This window comes from Aulostomus chinensis, chromosome 1 (genome assembly GCF_037954235.1).
Source record: "Aulostomus chinensis isolate RoL2024-O1b breed Wild chromosome 1, RoL_Achi_v1.0, whole genome shotgun sequence".
Lineage (NCBI taxonomy): Eukaryota > Metazoa > Chordata > Actinopteri > Syngnathiformes > Aulostomidae > Aulostomus > Aulostomus chinensis.
This window is the reverse complement of record NC_141320.1, coordinates 54,381,373-54,402,733: the sequence shown is the minus strand read 5'-3', so window position 1 is coordinate 54,402,733 and position 21,361 is coordinate 54,381,373. Positions and strand designations below refer to the sequence as shown.

At 44.8% G+C, this 21,361-nt stretch overlaps 1 protein-coding gene and 3 non-coding genes across 8 annotated transcripts in view; 1 reads left to right on the top strand and 3 right to left on the bottom strand.

Moving 5' to 3' along the window:
- LOC147272259 (NACHT, LRR and PYD domains-containing protein 3-like) overlaps positions 1-7,468 on the top strand; it is a 28,760-nt gene extending 21,292 nt beyond the window's left edge. For 3 of the 5 annotated variants that reach the window (XM_086206032.1, XM_086205830.1, XM_086205755.1), the window contains 5 exons: positions 24-197; positions 1,652-1,825; positions 3,292-3,465; positions 4,733-4,906; positions 5,351-7,468. In XM_086206032.1, coding sequence (XP_086062158.1) covers positions 24-197; positions 1,652-1,825; positions 3,292-3,465; positions 4,733-4,906; positions 5,351-5,378 — 724 coding nt within the window. In that variant the 3' untranslated portion in view covers positions 5,379-7,468. Of the gene's footprint in view, positions 1-23; positions 198-1,126; positions 1,546-1,651; positions 1,826-3,291; positions 3,466-4,732; positions 4,907-5,350 lie in introns of those variants that run through there. The other 2 variants (XR_015116411.1, XM_086205911.1) reach the window with 2 other exon arrangements.
- A 7,502-nt stretch (positions 7,469-14,970) lies between these two features.
- Positions 14,971-15,161, bottom strand: LOC147272258 (U2 spliceosomal RNA). The gene has a single exon (XR_015117181.1). It is a non-coding gene; the product is annotated as a U2 spliceosomal RNA (small nuclear RNA).
- A 586-nt stretch (positions 15,162-15,747) lies between these two features.
- LOC147272257 (U1 spliceosomal RNA) lies at positions 15,748-15,911 on the bottom strand. The gene has a single exon (XR_015116675.1). It is a non-coding gene; the product is annotated as a U1 spliceosomal RNA (small nuclear RNA).
- A 776-nt stretch (positions 15,912-16,687) lies between these two features.
- Positions 16,688-16,878, bottom strand: LOC147272256 (U2 spliceosomal RNA). Its single transcript, XR_015117049.1, has one exon. It is a non-coding gene; the product is annotated as a U2 spliceosomal RNA (small nuclear RNA).
- Between the last annotated feature and the right edge of the window lie 4,483 nt (positions 16,879-21,361).

The window sequence follows — 21,361 nt, the reverse complement described above, 5'->3', positions numbered from 1 at the left end:
TCATGTTTCCATTTCTTCTTCAGGCTGAGGGAGTGTAAGCTCTCAGAGAGAAGTTGTTCAGTTCTGTCTTCAGTTCTCAGCTCTCAGTCCTCCAGTCTGAGACAACTGGACCTGAGCCTGAACCTGCTGCAGGATTCAGGAGTGGAGCTGCTGTGTGCTGGACTGGAGGATCCACACTGTCACCTGGAAACTCTCAGGTCAGTAGCAGAAACCTGCCTCCCCCACTGAGCGTCACCTGGATGGATCTTATGTGGTTGGAATGATCCACCTTAACAAAGATTTGATTTGAATCAAGATTCATGACTGCAGCTTTGATTCATTTAGAACGATTGGAGTCGATTCAATTCGGGGTCTCTAAAGTGATTCAGTCACTTTTTGCCAGACTTCAACTAAACTGTCCAACTGTGCCATGAATACCAGGCTACTAGAGAGTTCAGGGAGGAGTCCCAGATCTCTGCTGTTTGCTGGAGGGAATCAGGTTTAAAATAATGGACAGAAACAAGAACACAACAGTTCATGGCAAATGTCTACCTTTTGTTTGAATTATCAGTGCTTTGCATGTTGCAGCATCACAGCACAACAAAGTGCACCAAAGCTCTGTTCAGGTTCATGAGGGCGGTCCTGGCCGGCCCAGGTGTAGCGCCTCAGGAGGTGGTTGAACAGATCAGTGGTGTTGCCGTTGTGTTTTATTCCACATTTACATTCTCCAAACAGCCACCGACTGATTGAAACCTCCTCCGTCTTTGTAAGAGACAAAGTGTTGACATAGACTCTCCAAAACGATGGCAGGAAAATGTCTCTCTCTCCTCTGCGTGTCCATCAGAACGCCAGTTTGCTGAGCACAGATGGATGCATGTGAATGGTAGGGTTAGAAACTGGTTCATCGATCTCTGGATGAGTGGTTCCACACCTGGATCTGATAGTGGGAGAGAGACACAGAGAGCAGAGAATGAGTGGACACGGCAGCCAAACGTCCTGAAACGTGGCCTGTGATTGAGACACAACCACATGAGGTCATGTTGTCCTCAGAGCCGTCAGAAGAATCTCTCTCAGTGAGCTGTCACGTGATCAGACGGTGTCATAATACGCCGCCGTTCGCTCAGCGATGGTCTTTCTGCTTCAACAGAGGACATCAGCTGATCCTTCACTGGGGCCCAGGACTCATTGGTGGACAAACCACTGGGAGAATGTGGCCCCATGTGGACCAGACCACCTCTGAATGTGGTTCCAGTGATCAGATCTCAAGAAACATGGAGTGCTGGCACGCCTGCTATTAAGACTGACAACAAGAGGAGAGAGAAGTCAATGATTCACTCTGAAGAAACAAGAGACTCTCAAACGTCTGTGAGCATGAAATCATGACAATTAATATCCCAAAGGTCAACTTGACTGTGACATCATCGTCCAGCACTGACGGCCTCTTAGTGACATCTTCAGGATCAATGATGACTTCATTTTCCCACCATGACATTTGAATGTTCTATCAAAGTTCTTGAAGGTTTCCTATCAACCTGTTTAAATATGCAAATGAGGCATCAACTCCAAACGTCCACATATCAAAGCTGATCCTGAACCAGAGATGAGAACAGATTTCATCATTGATGAGTTGGTGTTGACGCCATGTTTGCTCATGTTTCCATTTCTTCTTCAGGCTGGAGACGTGTGAGCTCTCAGAGAGAAGTTGTTCAGTTCTGTCTTCAGTTCTCAGCTCTCAGTCCTCCAGTCTGAGAGAACTGGACCTGAGTGGGAACCTGCTGCAGGATTCAGGAGTGGAGCTGCTGTCTGCTGGACTGGAGGATCCCCACTGTCACCTGGAAACTCTCAGGTCAGAGTCCAGCTCTCATCTTAGCAGGCCTCCACTCCACCCTCTCCTGGTGGAGGTTTTCTCCAATCCAAACGTGTTTGTAGGAACATTTTCTGAGACGTTCCTTCAGTTGAAAAAGCTTCAGAGTTGCCAAGCTGATCAGAAGAGAGAATCAAAGCTACAGAACAAGAGACTGAAGCTGCAAGAAAGATCTCATCAGTGTGGTCGTCTGGAAGGGGGCAGCATAGAGGACAAGGTGGAGGTCTGAGGGGTTCTGGCTCTGGGGGACAAACTGTCCTTGAACCTGTTCATCTGAGCCCTGATGCAGTGGTAGCGCCTCCTGGAGGACAACAGGTCAAACAGCTGGGAGCTGGGGGGGGGGGGGGGGTGTAAGAATGAATGGACTGAGAGCTTAACTGCAGCAGAGGAAAAGCCTTCTTCCAGAGCTCCTCCTGGTGGTGAAAATGGCTCAGTGCAGAGTGAAGAGCTGTGGCTCTGGCATCCTCAGCTGATGTGAGACTTTCCATCATCTCAGACACAAATTCAAGCGTCTGAGTTCAAGCGGCGCTCTTTGAGTCAGGAATACTGTCACTGTCCTCCATGCTGCTGCTGCTGCAGCTGACAAAGATGGTTTCAGAGCTGAAGAGGCTTCACTCTGGTGCTGCTGGACAAGACTGAAGACTTTGATCTGATGTGTGGAAGAGACTCAGTTGAAGGAGTGATGATGACCTGGAATGAAAGGAAGCTGAATTGAAACTGGAGGGCAGACCTCTAGATGGTGTGTGTGTGTGTGTGTGTGTGTGTGTGTGTGTGTGTGTGTGTGTGTGTGTGTGTGTGTGTGTGTGTGTGTGTGTGTGTGTGTGTGGAGCAGACATCCTCCCACTCATGATCAGACCAGTTCCATTCTCTCTGAATGGTGATCATTCCTGTCTTGTTTCATCGCTCAGAGGGAAAAATGTCAGTGTCAGGTTTTCCTGGTCTGGTGCCTCCTGCTGGAGACGAGAAAGACAACAAAGCAGAGATCAGAGCCATGAGACGAAGACACACCTGAGACCGATGGACGCATGAAAATAATGAATGGGAATAAAATAGAGGCAGAGAGGAAATGATGGCAAAAGACAAAGAGAATTAAAATGGAGCAGTGAAATACAGGAAGATGAGGATCAAAGCTCTGGTGAAGAGAGAACAATGTTGAAGAATGAAGGAAGGAAGAAAGACAGAACTAGAAACTGATTCAAAATGGAGTCAAACCATCAACCAGGAAGACATCAGTTTAATTGAAAGCATATATATATACACCATGACATTTGAATGTTCTATCAAAGTTCTTGAAGGTTCCCTATCAACCTGTTTAAATATGCAAATGAGGCATCAACTCCAAACGTCCACATATCAAAGCTGATCCTGAACCAGAGATGAGAACAGATTTCATCATTGATGAGTTGGTGTTGACGCCATGTTTGCTCATGTTTCCATTTCTTCTTCAGGCTGAGGGAGTGTGAGCTCTCAGAGAGAAGTTGTTCAGTTCTGTCTTCAGTTCTCAGCTCTCAGTCCTCCAGTCTGAGAGAACTGGACCTGAGTGGGAACCTGCTGCAGGATTCAGGAGTGGAGCTGCTGTCTGCTGGACTGGAGGATCCCCACTGTCACCTGGAAACTCTCAGGTCAGAGTCCAGCTCTCATCTTAGCAGGCCTCCACTCCACCCACAATTTCTTTACTTTGACTCAAACGTTCATGATGAACTGGTTAGATTTTGGGGTTCAAAGGTCATGTGACAACAAAACATGTTCTTAATGAAGAGATTTGAGCCGATGTTCAAGCCACATGAAGGTCAGTTTTATTCTGGAGGGTCGATCGTTGCCTGATCAGTGAGCAACCGGCCGTCTGACATTTGGAGGAATTTCAAACGCTCAGAAGTGTCGGTCAGCGTCGTCGTGATCTCCTACAGTGGAAGCAGAGCTACCAGCCGTTTCTCCAACCTCAGGTCACCTGACACTTATACAGTGATGTGCCACATCACGGAGGCAGGTTGGTTGCTATGGCAACAGCAGGAATGCCTGTCAACGACTGCTGTGAATCTGTTCTTTATAAATAGTCACCTTCCAAACCTCCCTCAGTGGTCACCATGTAGCAGTGGGACGTCACTCAAGAAGTGATGGTCAACTTCAGCTCGAGTGCCTGAGTCCAATGTGTTGTTTTCCTGACCTCCAGCCTGGATTTCCAGTTGTTTCCAGTGAGCAGCAGCGTTTGCTGCCGCCTCCATAAAAAGGCTCCAGCCACCCAGAGGTGTCTGCCTGTTTAGTGCAGCGGCTCCAAGCACTTCTGGTTGAACACGTCTCTCTTTGATGTGGGTGGGGACTCGTCACCATGGTAACACAGTGGAGGAGGAGCTTGTTCCTGTGGTTCATCCTTAACTATGAATGTGTGATAGATTCTCTGGTAATGGAGAAAGAAGCGTTTTATCAGAGGGTAGTGAGAAGGTGAACTCCTGTCGTGAGTGACGGGACTCAACAACCTGCACGCTGTCATGACAGTGAAACAGCAGAAACCTCACTGATCAAAGCAGGTCACCAGAGAGAAGTCAGAACAAAGACTGGAGGAGGAAGTGTTCCATTTGTTGGCGAAGACCAGAGGAACTTGACAAAGCAGCTGCTGGTGTGGGAACCAGTGAGAGCAGATGGACAGAATCCAGCTGTTTGTCAACAGTTCCTCTGGAATATCCTGCTGGTAGTAGATTACTGAGGCCTGGTAGCTTTGTTCCTGAGGAAACTGTCACTGTGACGGTGCAGTTGGACCACAGCCTTTAGCCTGGCACTGCTAAAGCAACTATAAAAACCTCACTAACTTGGAGTGAAGACCATCAACATCTGAGAGGTTCAGGTTCCAGGATTTGGTAGAACAGTGAATTAACTCTGTTCTCTTAACTGCAGCCTTTTAGGTTGTGGGATCAGAGAGGAAGGTTTTACTTCTCTGGCCCCGGCTCTGAGCTCCAACCCCTCCCACCTGAGAGAGCTGCACCTGAGCCTCAATCATCCAGGAGGCCCAGGAGTGGAGCTGCTGTCTGCTGGACTGAAGGATCCTCACTGGAGGCTGGAGACTCTCAGGTAGGAACATAGAAGCAGAGCTTCAGAACAACACCGTAGGTTCTCCCCAGAACTTCCTCAGAACTGTTTTAGTCATATTTACTTTGTTCTCTGGTGTTTGATCAGACTTCAGACCAACTGGAGGAGGCCCTCGGGGAGATGTTGGGCCCCAAAGTGACATCAAAATATTTCAGACATGATGGACAGTTTCACAAAATACTGATTATTTATAGTTTGTTTCATTCATAACTGTTACAGTGAAATACTATAAACCAGCACATCTAAAGTTCACTGCAGTTTGTAAAGACAATGTCCCTGAAACGTGGGTGCAGAGGGACTTCCTGCAAGGTGGTGCCTGAGGCCTCCATCAGAACCTCCTGTGTCTTTAAACTGTCCCACTATGCTGAGCGTTTGCTTCCTGCTGAGGCTCATAACCACCACTTCTTTGTGATTTCTTTTCTCCAGTCTTGAGCCACGAGCCTGGTGTACTTGAAGGTGCTTCAAATGTGGAGTTTGTCTCCTGAAGGACGAGCTACTTGAGTGCGTCCTTGCTGGTCTCTCCCTGCCCAGGAAAGGAGTGCTGAGTTTCCCTGTACAGCTTCTGAGCCCAACCAGCGTAGGTTGAGTTCCCCAGACAGCTTCAAGATTCAGGCTTTCTCAACTTTTCCAGATGAAGGTTGTTCCTGATTGTCTCTTGTTTGTATTCCTGCTGACCCCTGACCCTGGTAACCCTCCTGATGAAGGTTGTTCCTGATTGTCTCATGTTTGTATTCCTGCTGACCCCTGACCCTGGTAACCCTCCTGATGAAGGTTGTTCCTGATTGTCTCATGTTTGTATTCCTGCTGACCCCTGACCCTGGTAACCCTCCTGATGAAGGTTGTTCCTGATTGTCTCTTGTTTGTATTCCTGCTGACCCCTGACCCCGGTAACCCTCCTGATGAAGGTTGTTCCTGATTGTCTCATGTTTGTATTCCTGCTGACCCCTGACCCCGGTAACCCTCCTGATGAAGGTTGTTCCTGATTGTCTCTTGTTTGTATTCCTGCTGACCCCTGACCCTGGTAACCCTCCTGATGAAGGTTGTTCCTGATTGTCTCATGTTTGTATTCCTGTTGACCCCTGACCCTGGTAACCCTCCTGATGAAGGTTGTTCCTGATTGTCTCTTGTTTGTATTCCTGCTGACCCCTGACCCTGGTAACCCTCTTGATGAAGGTTGTTCCTGATTGTCTCTTGTTTGTATTCCTGCTGACCCCTGACCCTGGTAACCCTCCTGATGAAGGTTGTTCCTGATTGTCTCTTGTTTGTATTCCTGCTGACCCCTGACCCTGGTAACCCTCCTGATGAAGGTTGTTCCTGATTGTCTCTTGTTTGTATTCCTGCTGACCTCTGACCCTGGTAACCCTCCTGATGAAGGTTGTTCCTGATTGTCTCATGTTTGTATTCCTGCTGACCCCTGATCCTGGTAACCCTCCTGATGAAGGTTGTTCCTGATGGTCTCATGTTTGTATTCCTGCTGACCCCTGATCCTGGTAACCCTCCTGATGAAGGTTGTTCCTGATTGTCTCATGTTTGTATTCCTGCTGACCCCTGATCCTGGTAAATATCATCTCATCATTGTAGAATTTAATTTGTTCAATTTGTTTGTGTAAATGCTGAAATGAGTCGCTATGTAAAGTGGAGCAAATTTGTCTATAAAAAAATTCAGAACTGAAATTTTCAACTTCTTTATGGAATTTTGTGAACTTAAGTGTTGAATCATATAAAATAAAAGACTAAAAAGTGATTCATTTCTGCATTTTTATTGAGGAACACAAGTTCTGTCAGCTCCCTTCACGTCAAGAAACAATGGGATGATAATGTGCTTGATTGTTTATTCTAGCACAAACTGGTGGTATGGCTCTGTTCAGAGGAGTCCCCTGAGAATTTTTCATGAGCACCATGAAACTCGGGACCAGCAGCATGAGGGAAGGAAGATAGAAGAAAAAAAATAAATAAATAAAATAAAATAAATAAATAAATTAAATGAATAAATAAATAAATAAAATAAAATCTTATCTACAGCAGCAGATAGCAGCTGTAAATAAGATTCAGATTCAGATGACTTTATTTATCCCCGAGGGGCAATTAAAGTACGGCCCATCAGGCCTCATTTCCTGATCAATTATTACTGTTTGAAACAAAGCTTGATATCAATTATTGATTTTTATTGTCATCATTTTGAACACCTGAAAAGAGAAACACAATAAAAACATTTGAAGCTGATTGATCAGTTTGATTGATGGACGGGAAAGCCAATAGCGCTTGACTACCACGGCCTGACAGAACTAATCTTGTTCCAGGACCAACATGACAAAGGATCTTTGGAACATTTTCACATCTTTAAGACCGCCTTGACTCCTTTTTATAGCAGGAGTCACTGAACAGCACAAAGCTGCTATTGCAGCCATCAGGCCTCATTTCTGATCAATTATTATTGTTGAAACAAAGCTGAATATCAATTATTGATTTTTATTGTCATCATTTTGAACACCTGATGAGAGAAACACAATAAAAACATTTGAAAAGGAAGGATCAAGGTGTTGTTGTACTGCAATACTACAGTACAGCATCAGAGACATTCAGTTATTGATTGCCTGAATGATTGATTTACCCAGAAGAGGAACAGCTTTGTTGGAGCAGTAAAAATACACACATCAGAACGACAAAGTTACACTGGAAAAGAAACTACATGACATTACCAGCACAACATCTGAAGTTAGGTTAGGAACAGTTAGGATCAATTTAACTGGCCAGATAGTTAGGATTTCTTTAATGATATCCTTGATGAACCCAGACATCAGAGTGGTTTGTTCCCCTCAATCATAAATCTGTAAATACAGCGTGAAGTGATGGAACTAAAAGGCCACCTCTGAGTGCAGGAGTGAGCCTCTGTGACGGATGTGACGTCAGCAGACCGCCATTAGTTTGAGTCATTGTTTATATTCTTAATGCTGATTGGTCGATCTATAATGGTGACAAATGGACTTCGTAGGTAGAATAAACATCCAGAAATTAAATGAATTTGTAGATTGTCTTATTAATCAAAAGATAAAGTATTAAAAATATTTGTTTTTTTTCCTCGGAGTGAGCGACAACTACCGGATTTTCTCACAGAAGAACGGGGCCGACTTCCACGGAAGCAGATGTTTGTAATTCCTGGGGCACTAAAATCCATTTCATATTATTCTTTATTGAACAGCGAATATTATGGAAATAAAATTTATATTTCTCGCCAGAAATGTCCTTAAAATGCTTTTTAAAAATCAAACCTATCTTGAAATGACACTCGTCCGTAATGGCGTCCTTAGCAACCAACATAGCAACAGTAGAAATGTGACACTGTAACGACTCTCTTCTGAGAGGTGAAAGATTCACCGTAATAACGAACAAACCAAAGATTAAACACAAGAACTGAGCAAAGATTATGAAAACAAAATGCATATTTCTCTCTAGAAATGTCATCAGAATGCTTTATTAAATCAAAACTATCTTGGAAGAAGGCACTTTCCTCCGAAAATGACAGGAGCGGCGGCCATGTTTTTGTTTTGAGAGGCCCGCATGAAAGAGTCACATGAGGGAAGGGGGTATGGGGTCATGGGGAGGGGGGGCGATCCCAGGTGACGTTGTTCAAGAGGCAGGGTTCACCCTGGACAGGTCACCAGTCCATCAGGAGAAATGAGGTGGTCGGTATCATGCAACCTAAACTAAAACATTAGTCAGATCAAATTCAGATTAAAGCAAGAGTCTCCAGATCAAAGTCAGAATTCCTGATGATGTCATCAGGGCTTTGACAGTAGCTAGAATTCTGTCTTTGATCTCAGGAGGACATGAAAGAAACACAATTGAGGAAAGTAGAAGAGAGCATGGCAGCATGGCAGCATGATGGTGCAGTGGTGAGCACTGTGGCCTCACAGCAAGAAGGTTCTGGGTTTGAGTCCAGGCTCGGGTGGGGAATCTTTCTGTGTAGAACCTGCATGTTCTCCCCATGAATGCGTGGGTTCTCTCTGGTACTCCGGCTCCTTCCCACTGTCCAAAGACATGTAATTGGGGACGAGGCTGATTGGACACTCTAAATTGACCGTAGGTATGAATGGTTGTTCGTCTCTCTGTGTGCTGACCCTGTGATGGACTGGCGACCTGTCCAGGGTGAACCCCGCCTCTGGCCCGTAGATGCTGGGATAGGCTCCACCCCCCCCCCTCGACCATCAATGTAGGTCTTTTGTTAATTGCATGCCACATGAAATTATTGTTGGTCAGTTTTCTAGCGACAGTCTCACAGTGGCAAGACAAGAACACTTCTACTTTTGATGATGACAGTTTGTTCAACACTAAACTTCATCTAGTACCATGTTGTCAAACACTGGAACCTCCACAGCACCTGAACAGGGACTTGAACCCTGGACCCTCAGATTAAAAGTCTGATGCTCTACCGTCTGAGCTCCTCAGGCTCTTTCTACAGCATTGAGACAGGAACAGAAACACCTGTGAAGGTCAAACTGATGCTTTCTTGACTTGTTCAGTCCTCCATGTTAAAGTCCTCCATGCTTTTGATTGGCTCTGATTCTCTGTGGCAAAATCCAACAAGAGGCTCCAAAAATGTCCTGAATGTCACAAGAATGCACAGGACAAGATGTTAGTTTCCTTCATGTCTGCAGTTCCTCCACTGGAAAGTAAAGTCAATGCTGCTCTGCTGAAACCTGGGATCGGACCAGGGACCTTTAGATCTTCAGTCTAAGGCTCTCCCAACTGAGCTGGTTCAGTTCTGAGGGAGGGCCCTGCTTCTCTCATTTATAATCTCTTCCACTCTCACTGGACCTTAGAGAAGATTGGAGCTTCTGAAGTCCTGACACATTGAACAGTTCTCCAGGACCATTTTTGATGGATGTCTGGATCACACCAGCCTTTTTTGTTTGTCTTCTTGCACCACCGTGCCGCCCCTACTAGTCGTCTACATATCAGTGTTCTCAGTATTGCACGAACATTCACATCAGTATTGTGCTAATATTTTATTTCCTGGCTCTTCAATCCTCCTATTATGAAGTTGATTGCTTCAGCGACCAGGAGACGTTATCATTGGCAGCTAGTTTACTATTATTGCTGCTGCTGTTGTTGGTTGTGTGTCGGTCTTCCATCCCCCTGTCCCTCTGTCTTTCTCTCTGCTTGTCTTTCACCCTCATCTTGTTCCCATCTTTTTGTCATTCTCTCCCTCCTTTCTCTCTGTCTTTTGTCTTTCCTTCTCTATATTTGTCTTCTGCTGTCTGTCCTGTCCTGCTCTCTTTCAACAACCAACCAGTCAAAGCAGACGTCCGGTTAAAAAAATATGATAAAAGAACTCTTGGTTTGATTTGGCTTGAGGCATGAAGAAGATAGGATTGTTTTCCTTTCATTTTAGAAGCTTTTCCAGATTCATGAAAAGATCATCAATCAGTGCAGTATTTCAGACAGACTTCTGGTCCGTGAGGACGAGGAATCCAGCACAGATCCACAGAACTCCAACTGCCATCTTTGATGGTTCCTTTACAGTCTGTAGGGTGGAGAGATCCTCCTGAGTCTGGCTTGGAATGTTTGTCTGTGGATGTGTTGGCCCTGTGATGGACTGGTGACCTGTCCAGGGTGAACACGGCCTGTCGCCCAAAAGCTGCTGGGATAGGCTCCACCCCCTCATGACCCTGAACAGGATAAGCAGAAGACAATGGACAGAAGTCCTGACACACTGAACAGTTCTCCAGGACCATTTTTGATGAAGGTCTGGATCACACCAGCCTTTTTTGTTTGTCTTCTTCCAGTGTCCTCAACATTGTGTGAGCCAATAATTCCACATCTGTACCAGACACACCTCTGGTTGGTGGGTTGATGGATCTTTCTGTTCTAACAGTGTCTTTTATCTTGCTTTTATCTTTTCTATCTTTTCTTTGTATCTGCATTCTGTGGTGCACGGTGGCTCTGGAAGAGCGCTCTAACTATTGTCACTGTACCCCCCCCCCACAACGAAAATAAAAAATTCTGATTCCGATTCTGACACACACACACACACACACACACACACACACACACGCGTGTATCAACATGATGTTCCGAATGTTTCACTGTCTGTGGTTGTCCAGCTCTCCTTGCCTCTTCACTGTCATTGTCAGAACTCGGAGCAGTCTTCCTCTCCAGGTGATGTCTCTGAGTGATGATGATTGCTGTCTGTTCAACCAGCTTCATTTGTTGATATCTGAGAAGGACTGAAGACAGCAAAGTGTGCTGATTGGCCAACAACCCCTCACAGGTCAAAGGTCACTGCTCTGAGGCGGACCAGTTTACTGTAACAGTGGTGGCACCATCCACTGCTGGCGCTCTCTTCAGTGCTTCTTGTTTCTGCCCTTTGTCTGTGAGCTCCTAGAGCAGCTGGTCCGCCCCCCCCCCCCTTTTCTTTTCTATTCCTCTAATTTATTTTTTGATTTTCTATTTTTGTAATTCATCATCGATCTCGGCTCACGGTCGCTACACTCTTGACCTCCTGTGAGCCTTGAAGAGAGAGAAGCCACCTTTGTGTTGGAGAAGAGCAGCTTAGTCCAGGCAGCCAGCAGCCTGAGACCAGAGGGTAGCCAATCAACGCGCTTCCCTTCTTCATCGAGCGAATCTCAGCGGGAGCCACGGTCGACGAGGTGGAGGCTTTGGAGGCCGTCCTCCCACCAGTTCGTTGGAGAGGCGTCGTACATCGATGGGAGAATCCAGCTGAGAACGTAAGCCGGTTACGTTGGTTTTCACCGATTCAGGCCTGGACTCCTGTCTCGCTGCCAAACTCCGCCTGACTCCGTAGAGCTGGTCAGCCTCCACTCAGTCCTCTTCATTTGGTTGGAGGTCACTATCGTTCATCCTACACACCTTTCCACCTGCCTCTTAGCCGTCTACTTGAAGCTCAGATAAATCCAGGCTAATTCATAACTGCTACTCAATATGGGCCTTAATTACCCTGCTGGAATTATCACTCTGTCTTAAGTGTTTTCTTAATTGTATTAAATCCTCTTTAATTTCCAAGAAGTCTTCCAACTCATTCATTCATGCAAGCCACTGATCCACAAGACCTCATTGATGAGCTTCAACCTGAGACTGATTGTTTCTCGTTGGACGAGACACCCATTCAATGAGACTCATTGTCAGTCCATTGAAATCTACTGGTGTTCCTGGTGAGTTGATTTAACAACATGAGCTGACAGAATCTACATTCAGGTAGGAACCACCACATCCAGGGGTCTGGACCTTTGAGCAGGCAGAGCCATCAAAGTAGCAGACTAAGCTAGCAGACATTAGCATTGAGAAGAAACTGATACCTGAGCCTACTTTTGGGTCTGGTCAAGTGATGACACAATAATATGACATCATTGTCAGACTGACGCCTGCTCAACACTGACCAAACGCCGCCCTATTGCATTGTGGGAAATTTCTGCTTGGCTCGCGTCCATCAAAACACACAAAGAAATTTCTCCAGAATCAGGATTGACAGTGGATACAATTGATTCCACACTGGTTTCAGGTGCAGGTGTGGAATTTCAGACACAGTCTGTGTTTGTGTTGTTCATTCAGTGATTTTTCTTACAATTCCCAATCAAAGCCCCACATTGCTAATGAACTCAAAATGATGCTAACAGTAATGTAGTGATAGTTGCTAATAAACTAAGTGATGCTGACAGTCATGTGGTTAGAGTTTCGATTAACCTCAAAGTGATGCTGACAGTAATGTAGTAAGAGTTGCTTCGAACCTCAAAGTAATGCGACAGTGATTTCAGAAGAATTGCTAATGATCTCAAAATGATGCGACAGTGATGTCGTAAGAATTGCTAATAAACTCAAAACGATGCAAACAGTAATGTAGTGATAGTTGCTAATAAACTCAGTGATGCTTACAGTCATGTAGTAAGAGTTGCTAAAAACCACAAAATAATGCGACTGTGATGTCGGAAGAATTGCTCATGATCTCAAAATGATGCGACGGTAATCTAGTAAGAGCTGCTAATAAATTCAAAATGATGCTAACAGTAATGTAGTGAAAGTTTCGAATAACCTCAAAGTGATGCGGACAGTAATGTATTAAGAGTTGCTAATAACCTCAAAATAATGCGACAGTGATTTCAGAAGAATTTCTAATGAACTCAAAATGATGCTAACAGTAACGTAGTGATAGTTGCTAATAAACTCAGTGATACTTACAATAATGTAGTAAGAGTTTCAAACTCCCTCAAAATGATGCTGAGAGTCATGTAGTAAGAGTTGCTACTAAACTCAAAATAATGCGACAGTGATGTCGGAAGAGTTGCTAATGAACTCAAAATGATGCTACAGTGATGTAGTAAGAGATGCTAAAAAACTAAAAATGATGCTGACGGTAATGTAGGAAGAGTTGAAACTAACGTTAAAATGATGCTACACTGTTGTCATAAGAATTGCTAATAAACTCAAAATGATGCTAACAGTCATGTAGTAAGTGTTTCGAACTACCTCAAAGTGATGCTGACAGTCATGTAGTCAGAGTTGCTACGAACCTAAAAATAATGCGACAGTGATGTTGGAAGAATTGCTAATGGTCTCAAAATGATGCGACAGTGATGTAGCAAGAATTGCTAATGAACTCAAAATGATGCTAACTGTAATGGAATGAAAGTTTCGAATGGCCTCAAAGTGATGCTGACAGTCATATAGTAAGAGTTGCTACAAAACTCAAAATAATGCGACAGCGATGTCGGAAGAATTGCTAATAAACTCAAAATGATGCTGACGGAAATCTAGTAAGAGCTGCTAATGATCTCAAAATGATGCTACAGTGATGTTGTAAGAATTGCTAATGATATCAAAATGATGTGACGGTCATGTAGTAAGAATTGCTAATGAACTCAAAATAATGCCAACAGTAATGTAGCGATAGTTGCTAATAAACTCAGTGATGCTTACAGTAATGTCGTAAGTGTTTCGAACTACCTCAAAGTGATGCTGACAGTCATGTAGTAAGAGTTGCTACGAACCTCAAAATAATGCGACAGTGATGTAGTGAAAGTTTCGAATAACCTCAAAGTGATGCTGACAGTCACCTGGTTAGAGTTGCGAGTAACCTAAAAATGATGCTGAGAGTAATGTAGTAAGAGTTGCTAATAACCTCAAAATAATGCTACAGTGATGTCGGAAGAATTGTTAATGAACTCAAAATGATGCTAACAGTAATGTAGTGAAAGTTGCTAATAAACTCAGTTATGCTTACAGTAACGTAGTAAGTGTTTTGAACAACCTCAAAGTGAAGCTGACAGTCATGTAGTAAGAGTTGCTACTAACCTCAAAATAATACTACGGTGATGTCGTAAGAATTGCTAATGATATCAACATGATGTGACAGTGATGTAGTAAGAATTGCTAATGATCTCAAAATGATGCTACAGTGATGCCGGAAGAATTGCTAATGAATTCAAGAATGATGCTGACAGTAATGTAGTGATAGTTGCTAATAAACTCAAAGTGATGCTGACAGTAATTTATGAAGAGTTGCTAAAAACCTTAAAATAATGACACAGTAATGTAGTAAGAGTTGCTATGAAACTAAAAATAATGCGACAGTGATGTAAGAAGAATTGCTAATGATCTCAAAATGATGCGACAGTGATGTCGTCAGAATTGAGAGTCGGGGTTTTCCAAGTTGATCTCCTCCCACGCATGAATTCTCTCTGGTATCCTTCCACTTACTGCGAAGACGAGCCGTGGATGTATTGTCCTGAGCCCAGGGCTTGTCAGATACCATGACCCTCAACTAAATGTGGCAGAAACCCTGCCCTCTTCATTTAGGGCTGGAAGGTGTGAGAGACACTGGGAGCTCATCGAGGCTACGTCCTCCACTGTCTCCTCAGGCATGCCAGCACAAGAGGAGACCGCCAACTGGCCGGGACAGGCGGTCACCGTTGTTGTTGCCGCCGCTGTGGTCGGCCTTTCTTTCTTTCTTTCTTTCCTTTTTTTCCGGCTTTGGGTGGAGCAGGTGAGCGAGTGCCTGGCAGAGGCTTGTTTTATTTCTGACGAGAAATGTGGGGCATTGCACCACTCCTGGAAACACTGCAATACCAGGTTGATGCGTGGAAAGGACGGAGCAAGCTCCCGTTCCATCTCCCTGTTCCAAAAAGCAATTTAATATATGGTTCCCGGATAGGGAACGTACCAGATATTAAACTGATAAGAACAGATACTACACTTGATCTTAGCCAAAAGGCCGAGAAGCGATGCCTGTCAGCCACCCGACGTGAGAGCCAGCACCCCCGGTACAGCCAATCCCGGCCGCGGCTGTGGGCAGGAACTGCAACATTTTGGGTGGCGACACAAAATGCAGTGCCATAAACACTACATCTGGCACACTGGTTGCCCCCACTGCTATTCAAAGCAAAGGCAATCGGTGCCTTCACCCTGCTATGCTAGTGGGGCGACTCAAAGTAAAACAAAGCGGTGTTCAAAGCCACAAGCCAGCGACTCATCCTGGAGTCGGGGTTTTCCAAGTTGATCTCCTCCCACGCATGAATTCTCTGGTATCATTCCACTTACTGCGAAGACGAGCCGTGGATGTATTGTCCTGAGCCCAGGGCTTGTCAGATACCATGACCCTCAACTAAATGTGGCAGAAACCCTGCCCTCTTCATTTAGGGCTGGAAGGTGTGAGAGACACTGGGAGCTCATCGAGGCTACGTCCTCCGCGGTCTCCTCAGGCTGGCAAGGACAAGAGGAGACCGCCAACTGGCCGGGAAAAGAGGTCACCGTTGTTGTTGTTTCCGCCGTGGTCGGCCTTTCTTTCTTTCTTTCCTTTTTTCACACGATCACAGGGGAGAGCGCGGACGCAGTCCCCCACTGTCAGAAATTATGCAGTTGAGATTCCCACATTTGGGGAATTCACCAGGGTCAGCACAGCCCCAGTGCAATGGCTGAGCCTCACCCGGGGAGAACCACCTTGCTGATCATGGTATCTCCCCTGCCAGGTAAGTATGACTCGCTGAGCTTAGGAACAGACATGAGCTCCAGGGACACAGCCTTCTGACTGACAGGCAGGGAGGCCGACACAGCGCCTGATCTTTCCTACCTTGTGCCAATCTGCCGCGTGCGCAGCCCCCTTTTTTTCTCACAACGATGCCGGATGTCGGATATCCCAAGCCCGGGAAGGTCGACCGATGCCGTTTTCAAGGCTCACCTTCTCGCTGGGGGCACCAGCGTGGCCTCTAACCGCACGCATCGTGCCCCGCAGTAAAAAAAAACAATCTCCGTCCGCTTTCACCCTTGGATGGAGCGTCGCGACCATGAGAGCTGTCAACGCAAGCGGCCCAATTCCGAAAGACTGAAGGCAGCAAGCTGGGGTTTCACATTTCAACATCAAGTTCACAACCCATCTCTGGGCAAAACAGGCACATTGAAGGTTCAGGTCTTTCAGAGTGCATTCCAAAGCCTTTTGGGAAAGGCTCCGAGAGCAGTGCCGTCAGCGGACCTCCATCCTTATCTGGAGTGCAAACGGGGCCACAACTTGACGCCCAGCGGCAGCGCGGGCGGAAATCCAGCCCCGGCCTCATGTGCAGCACTCGAGAGTTGGCCTGAAGAGCACGGGATTTGCTCCTGACAAAAGAGGAGGGGCCCGCACTGTTCCTGGAAGGCCATTGCGGCCGCAGACTGAGGAAAAGCTGCAGTGCAGGAGGAGAACCCTGGTCCGGCTTTAGGTGGAGCAGGTGAGCGAGTGCCTGGCGGAGGCTTGTTTTATTTCCGACGAGAAATGCGGGGCATTGCACCACTCCTGGAAACACTGCAATACCAGGTTGATGCGTGGAAAGGACGGAGCAAGCTCCCGTTCCATCTCCCTGTTCCAAAAAGCAATTTAATATATGGTTCCCAGATAGGGAACGTACCAGATATTAAACTGATAAGAACAGATACTACACTTGATCTTAGCCAAAAGGCCGAGAAGCGATGCCTGTAAGCCACCCGACGTGAGAGCCAGCACCCCCGGTACAGCCAATCCCGGCCGCGGCTGTGGGCAGGAACTGCAACATTTTGGGTGGCGACACAAAATGCAGTGCCATAAACACTACATCTGGCACACTGGTTGTCCCCACTGCTATCCAAAGCAAAGGCAATCGGTGCCTTCACCCTGCTATGCTAGTGGGGCGACTCAAAGTAAAACAAAGCGGTGTTCAAAGCCACAAGCCAGCGACTCATCCTGGAGTCGGGGTTTTCCAAGTTGATCTCCTCCCACGCATGAATTCTCTGGTATCATTCCACTTACTGCGAAGACGAGCCGTGGATGTATTGTCCTGATCCCAGGGCTTGTCAGATACCATGACCCTCAACTAAATGTGGCAGAAACCCTGCCCTCTTCATTTAGGGCTGGAAGGTGTGAGAGACACTGGGAGCTCATCGAGGCTACGTCCTCCGCGGTCTCCTCAGGCTGGCCAGCACAAGAGGAGACCGCCAACTGGCCGGGACAGGCGGTCACCGTTGTTGCCGCCGTGGTCGGCCTTTCTTTCTTTCTTTCCTTTTTTCACACGATCACAGGGGAGAGCGCGGACGCAGTCCCCCACTGTCAGAAATTATGCAGTTGAGACTCCCACATTTGGGGAATTCACCAGGGTATCCAAAGCCCGGGAAGCTCGGCCGATGCCGTTTTCAAGGCTCACCTTGTCGCTCGGTGAACCAGCGTGGCCTCGAGCCGCATTAGAATTGCAAATGAACTCAAAATGATGCTAAAAGTAATGTTGTGAAAGTTTCGAATAACCTCAAAGTAATGCTGACAGTCATGTAGTAAGAGTTTCTATGAACTTCAAAATAATGCGACAATGATGTCGGAAGAATTGCTAATAATCTCAAAATAATGCGACAGTGATGTCGGAAGAATTGCTAATGAACTCAAAATTGGAAAAGTTGAAACTAACCTCAAATTGATAATACAGTGATGTCGTAAGAATTGCTAATAAACTCAAAATGATGCTAACAGTAATGTAGTGATAGTTGCTAATAAACTCAGTGATGCTTACAGTAATGTAGTAAGTGTTTCGAACAACCTCAAAGTGATGCTGACAGTCATGTAGTAAGAGTTGCTACTAACCTCAAAATAATGCAACAGTAATGTAGTAAGAATTGCTAATGAACTCAAAATGATGCTGACAGTAATCTAGTGAGAGCTGCTAATAACCTCAAAATGATTCTGACAGTAATGTAGTAAGAGCTGCTAATAACGTCAAAATAATGCAACAGTAAAGTAGAAAGAGTTGCTACGAACCTCAAAATAATGCGATAGTGATGTCGGAAGAATTGCTAATGATCTCAAAATGATGCGACAGTGATGTAGTAAGAATTGCTAATGAACTCAAAATGATGCTAACAGTAATGGAGTGAAAGTTTTGAATAACCTAAAAGTGATGCTGACAGTAATGTAGTAAAAGTTGCTACGAACCTCAAAATATTGCGACAGTGATGTCGTAAGAATTGCTAATGAACTCAAAATGATGCGACAGTGATGTCAGAAGAATTGCAAATGAACTCAAAATGATGCTGACGGTGATGTAGTAAGAGTTGCTAAAAAACTCAAAATAATGCGAAAGTGATGTCGTAAGAATTGCTAATAAACTCAAAATAATACTGACATTATTGTAGTAATAGTTGCTACGAACCTCAAAATGATGCTACAGTGAGGTCGTAAAGATTGCTAATAAACTCAAAATGATGCTACAGTGATGTAGGAAGAATTGTTAATGAATTAAAGAATGATGCTGATGGTAATGTTGTGAGAGTTGCGAAAAACCTCAATATGATGATTACAATAATGTCGTAAGAATTCCTAATGAACTCAAAATGATGCTACAGTGATGTTCTAAGGATTGCTAACAAACTCAAAGTGATGCTGACAGTAATGTAGTGAAAGTTTCGAATAACCTCAAAGTGATGCTGACAGTCTTGTAGTAATATTTGCTACGAACCTCAAAACGATGCTACAGTGATGTAATTAAAGTTACTAATGATCTCAAAATGATGCTGAGAGTGATGTCGTAAGATTTGCGAATAACCTCAAAAAATGCTACAGTGATGTAGGAAGAGTTGCTAACGACCTCAAAAACAATGCTACAGGGATGTAGGAAGAGTTGCTAATAACCTCAAAATAATGCGACAGAGATGTCGTAAGAATTGCTAATGAAATCAAAATAATGCTAACAGTAATGCAGTGAAACTTTCGAATAACCTCAAAGTGATGCTTACAGTCATGTAGTAAGTGTTGCTAAGAACCTCAAAATAATGCGACAGTAATTTAGTAAAAGTTGCTACGAAGCTCAAAATATTGCGACAGTGATGTCGGAAGAATTGCTAATGAACTCAAAATAATGCTAACAGTAATGCAGTGAAAGATTCGAATAACCTCAATGATAATAATGAACTCAAAATGATGCTGACAGTGATGTAATGAGAGTATCTACTAATTTCAAAAAGATGCGAAAGTGATGTCATGAGAGTTGCTTCTAACCTAATAAAAGATGCGAAAGTGATGTAGTGAGAGTTGCTACTATCCTCAAAATGATGCTGACAGTGATGTAGTGAGAGTTTCGATGAACCTCAAAATGATGCTCCAGTGATGTAGTGAGAGTTGCTTAAAACCTTAAAATGATGCTGACAGTCATGTAGTGAGAGTTGCTACTATCCTCCAAATGATGCTACAGTGATGTAGTGAGAGTTGCTTAAAATCTCAAAATAATGCGACAGTGATGTGGTGAGATTTGCTTCTGTCACGACCCGGCTCAGAAATCGTGACATCGAAGGAGGGAGATGCAGACTAAACGTGACACACAACTAATAATTTATTATTAGTAACGCAAAATCAACACAAGGCAAACCATAACGTACAGTGGAGTGTGGTTATCAGTAGTGTCAGTGGTGAGTGCGAGTGTGTGCATGAGTGTACAGGGGGTGTATGTGTGCGGTGTGATGGATGCAGAGAACTAAACAAGACATAACTCAAGAAACACAACCATCGCTCCGACGTGGGCCAGGAGGAGTGAGCGAGAGACAACCGGCCAGGTTGATCGCCTGCTTTATAGCTGGGAGACGCCGGGCCCAGGTGCTCCCAATTAGTCAGCAGCTCCGCCCCATGAAGCTCGAACCTGAGAAGGGAAGGAAGTCAAAAATAATGCAACGCCCCCATGCCCATGACCATGGGGACGTGACACTACGAACCTCAATATGATGCTACAGTAATGTAGTGAGAGTTGCTACTAATCTAAGAAATGATGCTCCAGTGATGTAAAAAGAATTGCTACAAACCTAAGAAATGATGCTACAGTGATTTAGTGAGAGTTGCTTAAAACCTCAAAATGATGCTACAGTGATGTAGTGAGAGTTGCTACGAAGCTCAAAATGATGCTACAGTGATGTCGTAAGAGTTGCTAAAAATCTCAAAATGATGCTTCAGTGATGTTGTGAGAGTTGCTAAAAACCTCAAAATGATGCTCCAGTGATGTAGTGAGAGTTGCTTCAAACCTTAAAATGATGCTGACAGTCATGAAGTGAGAGTTGCTACTTTCCTCAAAATGATGCTCCAGTGATGTAGTAAGAGTTGCTAAAAATCTCAAAATGATTCTTCAGTGATGTAGTGAGAGTTGCTACTAACCTCAAAATGATGTTACACTGATGTGGTGAGAGTTCTACGAACCTCAAAATGATGCTCAAGTGATGTAATGACAGTTGCTACTAATTTAAAAATGATGCTAAAGTGATGTAATGAGAGTTGCTCCGAACCTAAGAAATGATGCGACAGTGATGTAGTGAGAGTTACTAGGATGCTCAAAATGATGCTGACAGTAATGTAGTGAGAGTTGCTTAAAACCTAAAAATTGATGCTAAAGTCATGGAGTGAGAGTTGCTACTAATCTCAAAATGATGCTAAAGTGATGTTGTGAAAGTTGCTATGTACCTAAGAAATGATGCTCCAGTGATGTGGTGAGAGTTGTTACCGACCTCAAAATGATGCTAGAGTGATGTAATGAGAGTTGCTACTAACCTCAAAATGATGCTACAGTGATGTCGTAAGAGTTGCTCCAAACCTAAAAAATGATGGTGACCGTCATGTAGTGAGAGTTGCTAAAAACCTGAAAATGATGCTACAGTGATGTGAGCTTCATAAAGACCCAGGCCACTATTTGTGGTCATGCATCATTGTGGCTGACCAATGGTCCAACTTCATCAGTCAGTCAGTCAGAGACATTCGCATTTGTCGGCCTGGCCTGCTGCCAAAGACTAACACTGCTTTAGTTGATTTACCTGTGCAGCCATGTCACGCTCCTCTCGGCCACCTCCACGGTCAGACGCCAGGTTAAACCAGCCAATGGCGGAAGAATCACTCTCAGAATCTGAAGCGCTCGTAGCTGCAGGGTTTTTCCACACAGCTTCTGTTGAGAGACAAAGTCCATC